The following is a 10,619-nucleotide window of genomic DNA, read 5'->3' as shown; positions in this document are numbered from 1 at the left end:
TTGTGAAGTTTGACTCCCGCCCCCTAACACCGACCCTGACTGTACCCAGGGCTTATATTTCAAGCATTCTCCAGAAATCCTGTACAATCACGCTAGGGCTTATTTTCGGGTTTCAGCTGGTGCCCCCTTCCCGTATAACAACGCACCGCGCCCCGGTCACAATGTTCGGCCTTTATTGTGGCTCCCGGACGCTCAGATTCGAGGCCGACGTAAAAGTTTTTGTACTTTTATTCTTCTTGCAACTTCTGTCCATAAATAAAAGGTTTACATTCATTAACAGGATGAAGAAAAGAAAAAAAAGAAACGACTCCAGCCACAGATTCTGCACTTATCGCAAAATCATGGAGAGTCCGGGGAGATGACAACCACGACGGCGGCGGTGGCGGGCGATCCGGTGCCAGCCGACAATGACAGCATCTTGCTTTATGGCGCCACACTGGAGGTGGAAGTGTCACATGATGAAAGGCGTTGTTTCTGATTGGCCGAGAATGTTCATAGAGGGGATGTGGGCAGGACAGTCCAAAAATAGCGGGCAGCGCTTACCTCCTGCGGGAACAACCAATCGGGTGTGCCGAAATCCAGGGGTAGGCAGGACGCCCACCCTACGCATTACATGGTTAGAAGTCACGTGTGTGGCCACTAAATTTAATGGGGGGGTCTCAATTTTCAAGAGCAGAGAGAGAGATCTGTGATGGATGCAACTGTGACGGACCCTCAGCTGTGGGAAGTTTGTCACAATGGACCAGCGCTTTATAAGCCGGAGACTGGATGCCATTGTAACAAACCTTCAGCTCTCATAACGACACGTTTGTATGCAAGATAAATGGAATCACAAACTATATTCGGGGGGTTGCGCCAATCTCTCTCACCAGTAGGGGCCCTTGTATCCTCCCCTCCCCCCTCAGAAGCCTGTGCCCCTCCAAACTGTGACCACAAGGTTCTCCGGGTCGTCGGTCCGTCTTCATGATGAGTGCGGCAACCCAGCAACAGCGCCCCCCGACCAAGAGGAGGAAAAAGACACCATGGATACTGGACTGTGGTATAACTGGCGTTTAGTGACGGAGGGGCCGCGCTGCTGTGCCAGGACCACCACTGCGGCCGCCGGAGCTCGGTATTTACAGGACGGCTGTGCGGCCCCCGACTGCAGGGCACTAACAGGCCGGGAACACGCTGCAATACAGACAGGAGAGAGGACGCAGATTACTCAGCTGTGTGCCACAGGGGGAAGGGGTAGTCTGATGGGGGGTCCTCGGATGTCAGACCCCTTCTATCACCCACAACATAAGGTTTTAGTCTGTTCTTACCAATGAAATCCGCCAACTGGTTCTGCAAACCGATGGCGCACCAAGAAGGTGGCGACCGCCTCCGCGACCTGCACAGAAGAGAAGGTGTGAAATCCGCTACCATCCCCGCACCCGTGCTCACAGACACCCGCTACCATCTACACAGTGGCCCGCTACTGCCCACACCGACACCGGCTACCATCCTGGCACCCACTACCATCCACATCGGCATCCTCTACTTTCCTCGCACCCGCTACCATCCACACCGGCACCCTCTACCTTCCTCGCACCCGCTACCATCCACACCGGCACCCTCTACCTTTATCACACCCGCTATCATCCACACCGGCACCCTCTACCTTCCTCGCTACCTGCTACCATCCACACCGACACCCTCTACCTTCCTCGCACCCGCTACCATCCACACCGGCACCCTCTACCTTCCTCGCACCCGCTATCATCCACACCGGGACCCTCTACCTTTATCACACCCGCTATCATCCACACCGGCACCCTCTACCTTCCTCGCACCAGCTATCATCCACACCGGCACCCTCTACCTTCTTCGCACCCGCTACCATCGACACCGGCACCCTCTACCTTCATCGCACCTGCTATCATCCACACCGGCACCCTCTAGCTTCCTCGCACCCGCTACCATCCACACTGGCGCCCTCAACCTTCCTCGCTACCTGCTACCATCCACACAGAGACCTGGTACCTTCCTCACACCCGTTGCCATCACACCACCACCCTCTAGCTTCCTCGCACCCGCTACCATCCACACCGGGCACCCTCTCCCTTCCTCGCTACCCGCTACCATCGACACCGGCACCCTCTACCTTCATCGCACCTGCTATCATCCACACCGTCCACCCTCTATCATCATGCCACGTGACTTCCGGTGGGGGCGGGGTAAGTGACAGTCATGGCGGCGCGCATATACATATCGCTGCCAGATTTTGGCAGTGAGATGTAAGGGGTTAATGGCCGCGGGTGGAAGCGATTCCACCCGCAACTAGCAGGCACACATGTCAGCTGTTGAAAACAGCTGATATGTGCGCGGATCGCCGCCGCCTGCCCACAGCAGGGGGCGGGGATTGACTGCACATGATCCATGACGTACCCAGTACGTCATGGGTCGTTAAGGGGTTAATGTACCAAAAAGGGAGGGAGGGTTAGATGTGATTGGGCGGAAAATGTTATGGAGCGACACGGTCGGAGAATGAGTGTTGAGCGGGACAGATCTAGTAAGAAAAACAACTTTTATCCTTAATGACTGTTATTTTAAAGGTGTTCAGTAGTTTAATTGGTTAGTTTATGGAAAATCAATATACTATCATAAATGCGTATGAGGAGTAATTGTATAGCTCCGCATAATACGATGACGTTCAGCCTACTATGTACATTTATGTTATGCAAGGATCATATATCTGTTTTGCACCCTTGTACCAGTGTTTAATAAAAAAAGATCTGATAAAAAAAAATACGCATGAGATTTATGGTGAGGTTTTTGACCGCAACTGCGCTAATATTTCAGACTCAAGAAATGTCTTGAGAAAACTCCTTTTTCTGGGTGAACAGAGCCTGAGGCTATGTGGACTTTGTACCTGCGGATACATCCGCAGGTACGGCCGCAGGTTTCCCGCAGCTGCTCGCTGGAATTCGCAGCTATTTTTAGCTGCGGGGTTCCAGTGAAATATCTGCGGTAAACCTGCGGATATTCATGCGACTTACCTGCGGAAGTCCCGGCCTCTATCGCCATAGTGGAGGGCCGGGATTTCCGCAGGAATAATTGACATGCAATTACGTGCGGCTGCAGGACATCCGCAGCATGTTCCGCAGCCGCACTTTCTGCAGCGTGGACACAGACACTCCCTATGTCCCATAGGATAACATGGGGAGTGTCTGTACTTGCTAAAACCTGCGGATTTATCTGGAAAATCCTCAGGATTAATCTCCCGTGGGCACATAGCCTTAGTGTCTAGTAACCCTTGGCTTCTGTGTCCCCACCTAATGAAAAGACCGAAAACATACGATCTGTCATCGACAGAGGACAAATAAAAATGGGAGAGGGGCCTTCAATAGGTCCATGCCAACCCATTAGCACCCCAGGATCAGGCTACAGGTGGCTGATGGGCAACAGCATGGACACCCTACGCTTTTTAAATGCCGCTGACGGAGACAGATGTTGGCATTTAAGTGGTTGAACAGCAGCAATCAGAGCTAGATCGGATCACTGCTGTTACTGGCAGGTTATGGCTGTACACCACAGCTGCATACCCCTGCACATGCCGTGTGACATCCTACGTTGGAAAGCAGGCCCATGTAACTATGTCTTTGTGTCGCTGCAGTCAGACCTATCTGCCGGTTCTGTTATGTACAGAGGTCATGGTCGGTGCACTGCGAGCGTCTTACTTTATCGGGAGCATCTTCGTGTACGGCGTGGCCACACTGCGGGAGAACCTGCATCTGGAACTTTCCTGTAATGGAAAAAATGAGACATCCATGGATGCACCGGCCTCGTACTGAAGTGTGGCACCACATGGCATCGCGACCAACACGCCCAACCAGTACATTGTCCTAGCCAGGACTTTAAATGCAACTCCACATGGCCCGGGTCTTAAATCCCGGGGATAAACGTCTCCTAATCTGACAACTGGTGCAAGCTCAGAGCAATGGGGCACCGACCTCTTCCGGGGACAGTTTTGTAGACCGAAATATCCTTTTAAAGCTGAATGGGCGCATGTGATACGAGCGGGGTCTTCACCGGCCGGAGGGTCTGAATACATGGGTCATATCCATGGGGGAGGGAAGGTGGGAATCAAATGGCATCATGCGATCTTACCCTGCATCTGTCCTATCGTGAGGTCCTTGTCCAATCTGTCCACTCCTGAAGGAATAAGCAAAGGGTTAATGGCCAATAATCCGACATATGGCGAGATCTATAACACTGACACCTGTATTATACAGATACATAGGGGACAGATTACCGGGGGTCCAACTCTGGGTCCGAACAACAAGGCACTGCAGAGGTTAATCATGTTTGCCTCTGTTGGGTTCAATGCCAATGGGGCTGTCGGCGGCAGCAGAGCCCAGCATTTGGCCCATACACAGTAATGGATGTGTGCATTCAGATGGAGCTCAGTGAGATTTACAGCATTTTTGCCCCCCAGAAATCAGTGGTGGCTCAGTGGTTAGCACTGCAGTCTTGTGGTGGCTCAGTGGTTAGCACTGCAGTCTTGTGGTGGCTCAGTGGTTAGCACTGCAGTCTTGTGGTGGCTCAGTGGTTAGCACTGCAGTCTTGTGGTGGCTCAGTGGTTAGCACTGCAGTCTTGTGGTGGCTCAGTGGTTAGCACTGCAGTCTTGTGGTGGCTCAGTGGTTAGCACTGCAGTCTTGTGGTGGCTCAGTGGTTAGCACTGCAGTCTTGTGGTGGCTCAGTGGTTAGCACTGCAGTCTTGTGGTGGCTCAGTGGTTAGCACTGCAGTCTTGTGGTGGCTCAGTGGTTAGCACTGCAGTCTTGTGGTGGCTCAGTGGTTAGCACTGCAGTCTTGCAGCGCTGGGGTCCTGGGTTCAAATCCCACCAAGGACACCATCTGCAAGGAGTTTGTATGTTCTCCCCGTGTTTGCGTGGGTTTCCTCCCACACTCCAAAGACATACAGATAGGGACTCTAGATTGCGAGCCCCAATGGGGACAGTGTCCCTGATGTATGTAAAGCGCTGTGGAATTAATAGCGCTATATAAATGAATAAAATTATTATTATTATTATTATTATTATTATTAACCCCTCGGGCTGTTAAGGCTTAGATGAGGCGAATTCAAGCATCGGGACTACAGAGACAGCCGAGTGGGCTAATCTAGTCTGTTTCCTTAAATTGCATGGAATTAAATGGGAGTTATGGAAACAACGTAATTCAGCATAAGTCCGGATCAGCGCCCAGAGAATGAATGTGGAGATGCAAATACCCATTTAGGGCTCCCTAAAGTAGCATTTTTATTAAAATATTGACCCCTTATCCATAAATTGCACGTATTAAAAAAACATAGCATCACCAGGTTGCTGATAACCGAAGAAGAAGGTGATAAGAAAGGAGTTTGGCATATGAATTGTGCACAAAATAACCATTGCTGGGGGTGGCACACGTCTGAGTGCACACACTGCATTTGTATTGTGTTTTTTTAATGCTTTTTTTAGTGCAGTTTTGACTGGAAGCAAAACCCTGATGCCAGAAAAGTCAATGATAAACCTGACGTCTCGTGCACATGTTGAGGCTTTTGTTCCTTACAGATTTGGTGCAGTAATTGGCAAAACGTCAATTCTTTCAAAAGCTTTTGTCTGTGTTTTTCACCATTGCACGCAATGAACAGAATGCATGCAAAAACAAGGCAAAAGTGTGAGATTTTGCAGTGCGTTTGTCCTGCCAGGAGATGCAGATTTGGTGCAGAAATTCAACGTGAGCACATGGCCTAAAACGGCTTCATAACGCTTCTGAGTGAGTTCTGCCAGGCTTTAAAAACAATCACAGGAGGGACTTCCATAATGCTCCAAATTCGGGTCTGATGATGTCAAGGGAGGAATTTAGGTAAAGCCTGCTAATGGAGTCTTCGTTCGGGATATTCAGAGACGGTGCCGTATTAGCGTCGGGATATTCAGAGACAGTGCCGTATTAGCTGTATACCAGTGCCGATATATCAATGTATAAGACAATGAACACAGACATGTTCTCCTTGAGCCAGCGTCATCAACTAAACTCGTGTATTGCAAGACACCCAATTATACAATTTGCATTTCTAACCTTGAAGCTAGAACAAAGGAGTAAGGAGTATTTCACTCCATATTTTCTCCCAGCACATTGTTTGTTTCTTGTACATTCTTTCTGTGTGAAAGCTACTGATAAGACTTTGCAGCTTCACATTCTGGCTTCATTATCTTTGGTTAACTCCTTCTTGACTATACAGCTTAGAATTATATTATGGGTCTATGCAATGGCTACATAGACAGACGGATAATTATGCAACTACATCTACATTTTGATTATTTATATACACAGATATTTTTATTACGTTTGAACAAACAAGCTATAGCCCAGGCTACCTCCACAACGACACAGAGGCGGCCCGTATCAAGGCATCGAAAAGTGCGGTAATAAAGAATACAGCGGAACCTTGGTTTATGAGAACAATCCGTTCTGGGACTGTGCTTGTAAACCAAGTTACTCGTCTAGCAAAGCGAGATTTCCCATAGGAAATAATGCAAGATCAGACAATGCGTTCCACAACTAGTTACATGTCCCATCCTGGTCCCCTATTCTGTCATTACACACACGCACAAACACGCACATATTATACTCACTTTACCTTCCGTTCCATCGCCGGCCTCCTGGTTCTTGTAGTTCGCCGATACAGGATATGTATCAGGTACCCATTGCGACCGATGCCGTAGCTTCCTATGCCAGAGCGCTGACGTCAAAGGCAGGAGCAGCTTGCCTCTGATTGACCTTTGAGCAACGGCTGACATCGGAAGTTGCTCCATCGTCGCGATGGTTACCGGATACACATCCTGTACCAGCGAACTACAAGAACCAGGAGGCCGGCAATGGAACGGAAGGTAAGGTGAGCATAATGTGTGTGTGTGTGTGTGCGTGTTTGTGCAAACTACAAGAGCGGGTAAGAGCACGGTTAAGGTACGGAACCGGAAGTGTGTGCGGTATTTTGCTCATACGGCAAAGCTTGCTCGTAAACTGAGTTACAAATTTACAGCAAGCTTTGCTCGTTAAGGCGGCTTACACACTACGTTTTTTTAACATGCGTCATGAACGTTTTTTTAACGCAAAAACGGATCCAGTGCAAATGCGTTTTCATTTCAATGCATTTGTAATGGATTCGCGTCAACATGCGTTCACCTGCGTTTGCGTGCGTTATAGTGAGGATCCAGCGAGTTGCAGTTTTTTAACTTTTTTCAAGAACGCTACTTGTAGCGTTTTTGAGCTGCGTCCAAATACTGCAAATTGCTGGATCCTGACTATACTGCATGCAAACGCATGTAAATGACAGGATCCTGCTTGCTCTACTGAGCATGCCCAGAAACCAGCCTTGCGTGATCAGTCACTCTCACCCCCGCCTGAGAGCGGAGGACGCTCGTAACAAAGGTAAATATTGGGTAACCGTGGGCTTAGTTACCCGATGTTTACCTTAGTTACCTGTGCAGGGAGCAGGGAGCCCGGCTCCTAGCAGCTGCAGATGCTCGTAACCAATGTAAATATCGGGTATCCAAGCAAGTTACCCCATGTTTACCTTGGTTACGAGCCTCCGCAGCTGTCAGAAGCCGGCTCCCAGTCTTTCATGTTCCGTTCCCCTCACTCCCGATCACATGACTCCAATGCCTGCTCATAAACTTAAAGTGACAGGATCCTGTAAAATAACACATGCGTTTTTCTTTGCAAAAACAGGATCCGCTTTTGCAGCAAAAAAAGTTCATGAAGCATGCTAAAGAAACGTAGTGTGAAAGCAGCAGAAGCGAAATACTTGCAAATCGAGGTTCCACTGTATTAAAAGCAGCTGACGTCAGCAGAATAGGTCCCGCGGCGCGCACTCACCTGCCAGGAGGAGCTGCTTAGGAATTGAACAGCTGAGGAAGAGGTTGGAGAGGCCCCTGAACCAGCCCTCCCAGTACTTCTCCGTTTTGGACAGCTCGATCCTCCAGGTGTAGGGGCGCTCCTTTTTGGTCTAAGAAATAATATTAGAATTGAAGCATTACTCTGGGAAGATGAAGGTTATATGTTCCTCTGTGACATTGCAGCGCTGAGGACGCTGGTGCTCGGATTCCGGTCTCATGGCCTCAGCTGCGAGGCTGCCCGGGATAGATGTGCCATGTTTGCTGGATGTGAATCAAATGCAAAACCCCTAAACATATTTGTTATATGTAACGGTGTGGACTTGTGGCACGGCTGGGACCCCAGAGACTCCCGGAGATCAGGGCTCTGGATTGTCTGGATGAAGCGATGGTCGCAGCGGCTGCACAATATGGCTCCGTGCATCACTGGACCCAAGGAGAAAACTGAGCGCAGCGCTGCGCTATTCCTTATAGACAATGAATGGGACGGAGCTCACATACAACCAGCGCCTTGTACAGATGGAGCAGCGTCCACACCCCCATCACAAGACCGTGGGGGTCCGGGTGATCATAGCTGTGTGTCAGCTCATGGGGGTCCCAGTGATCAGGATAGCTGTGTGTCAGCTCATGGGGGTCCGAGTGATCAGGATAGCTGTGTGTCAGCTCATGGGGGTCCGGGTGATCAGGACAGCTGTGTGTCAGGTCATGGGGGTCCGGGTGATCAGGATAGCTGTTTGAACTCAAGCATGTTGCGTGTCCATTTCCCCCTTACCTCCGTATCATCCTCCTTCTTCCTTTTGTTTATGGACTGTCCCCCGTCCTCCTCCTCTTCTTCTTCCTCTTCCTCAATAATACCTTCTACTAGAGCTTTTGGTCCTTCAGGGCTTGTGGCTTCTTCACATCTGGGGATAAAGCAGCGCACGCGGGGCTGTATCAGGTTTATAGAACAGTAGACAATAATAATAGGGGTTTTGGAGACACAAGCCAGCGCCGGACACTCACTGCTGGACCTGCCCCACCATGGAGACCCGAGCTGAGTCCAGATTCCTGATCTGCCCGCTCTTCACACTGAGGGAGGAAGAAATCAGTGGAAAAAAATCACACAAATTAAGGTCCATTTCACAGGATAAAACAACAAAAAACACCGCCGACCTCCACTCGATGGCACCCTCCAGCGATTTAAAGGTCTTGGGGCGGCTGCGTAGGAAGTTCTGCATACTGTTCAAGGCGTCCATTGCAGTTCCTAAGAAACAAGAAGAGCTAAAAGGTATAACCAGGATAGATGGAGGCCATGCTTGGAACAATGGGGGTCCAGCAGTCCCCCCCCCTCCGCAGATGCCACGCCGTGGATTAGTGGGACCCCCCCAGATGCCACGCCGTGGATTAGTGGGACCCCCCAGATGCCACGCCGTGGATTAGTGGACTTGTTAGCACTCACCTTCCACAACGTCGATCATACAGAGGCCCAGCAAACTGGGGACGAGGTTCCCCGCGGCCGTGTGGACGGCGATCGCTCCCCCCATACTGTGTCCTATCAGCATGATGGGAGGGGGGAGGTCTCCATACAGCGCGTCCACCACATTCCCAATGTCCCTGGTAACAAAGAGGTCATGTATGAGAGCGTATACTGGGACAGACTGGGGAAACCAAAGCTGCTGCACCAGTGCCAAGACACGGCAATGGCGGCCATACTGGCACAGTGTTCCTTTCAATACACTGACAGGAGAGGATGACTCTACGACTAGGGGGTATCCCCGGGGTCCTGCGAGGGCAGCGCAGGCTCACCGGGCCATGGTCTCTGCGGACAGGTCCTCGGGGTTCCTCACTTTAGTTTCTCCTGGAAGACAAATAAAATGGCTGAGATATAACAAGAGAGAGAACACAGATGGCTCTGTCCGGAGACCGGGGCTGGAGCTCACCGTGGCCTCGCTGATCTAACGCCACCACTCTGCACTGAATCCGGCTGATGATGGCCGTCTGCGGGAAAAAGGACATCCGGTCATTATCTAAACCTCAGTCTGACCTCCATACTGATGGTTTCCATTGTCCCCATGACCCAAAACAACATTCTCTGCTGCAAGTCACCTCCAGCATAGCTTCCTGCACCTTTGTGTCCCCAAACATTCCCTGTGCCTCCAGCATAGGACTCCTGCACCCATGTGTCCCCAAACACTGTGCTCCCCATCCCCTCCCTGTGCCTCCATCATAGGACTCCTGCACCTATGTGTCCCCAAACACTGTGCTCCCCATCCCTTCCTTGTGCCTCCATCATAGGACTCCTGCATCCATGTGTCCCCAAACACTGTGCTCCCCATCCCCTCCCTGTGCCTCCATCATAGGACTCCTGCATCCATGTGTCCCCAAACACTGTGCTCCCCATCCCTTCCTTGTGCCTCCATCATAGGACTCCTGCATCCATGTGTCCCCAAACACTGTGCTCCCCATCCCCTCCCTGTGCCTCCATCATAGGACTCCTGCATCCATGTGTCCCCAAACACTGTGCTCCCCATCCCTTCCTTGTGCCTCCATCATAGGACTCCTGCATCCATGTGTCCCCAAACACTGTGCTCCCCATCCCCTCCCTGTGCCTCCATCATAGGACTCCTGCATCCATGTGTCCCCAAACACTGTGCTCCCCATCCCTTCCTTGTGCCTCCATCATAGGACTCCTGCACCCATGTGTCCCCAAACACTGTGCTCCCCATCCCCTCCCTGTGCC

At 50.8% G+C, this 10,619-nt stretch overlaps 1 protein-coding gene across 1 annotated transcript in view; it reads right to left on the bottom strand.

Annotated features, from left to right (window-relative positions):
* Nucleotides 1-210: 210 nt before the first annotated feature.
* Nucleotides 211-10,619, bottom strand: part of PPME1 (protein phosphatase methylesterase 1) — a 33,041-nt gene continuing 22,632 nt past the window's right edge. Inside the window, exons 5-15 of the mRNA XM_075337632.1 lie at nt 9,820-9,877; nt 9,686-9,737; nt 9,339-9,493; nt 9,053-9,143; nt 8,903-8,968; nt 8,673-8,802; nt 7,884-8,013; nt 4,132-4,176; nt 3,702-3,766; nt 1,305-1,372; nt 211-1,170 (exon numbers count right to left, since the gene is read on the bottom strand). Of these exons, the coding sequence (XP_075193747.1) occupies nt 1,152-1,170; nt 1,305-1,372; nt 3,702-3,766; nt 4,132-4,176; nt 7,884-8,013; nt 8,673-8,802; nt 8,903-8,968; nt 9,053-9,143; nt 9,339-9,493; nt 9,686-9,737; nt 9,820-9,877 (879 nt within the window). The 3' untranslated portion in view covers nt 211-1,151. The remainder of the gene's footprint in view (nt 1,171-1,304; nt 1,373-3,701; nt 3,767-4,131; nt 4,177-7,883; nt 8,014-8,672; nt 8,803-8,902; nt 8,969-9,052; nt 9,144-9,338; nt 9,494-9,685; nt 9,738-9,819; nt 9,878-10,619) is intronic.

The sequence above is a fragment of the Anomaloglossus baeobatrachus genome, chromosome 2 (assembly GCF_048569485.1).
Source record: "Anomaloglossus baeobatrachus isolate aAnoBae1 chromosome 2, aAnoBae1.hap1, whole genome shotgun sequence".
NCBI classification, from domain to species: domain Eukaryota; kingdom Metazoa; phylum Chordata; class Amphibia; order Anura; family Aromobatidae; genus Anomaloglossus; species Anomaloglossus baeobatrachus.
This window is presented reverse-complemented; position numbering and strand designations above follow the sequence as displayed.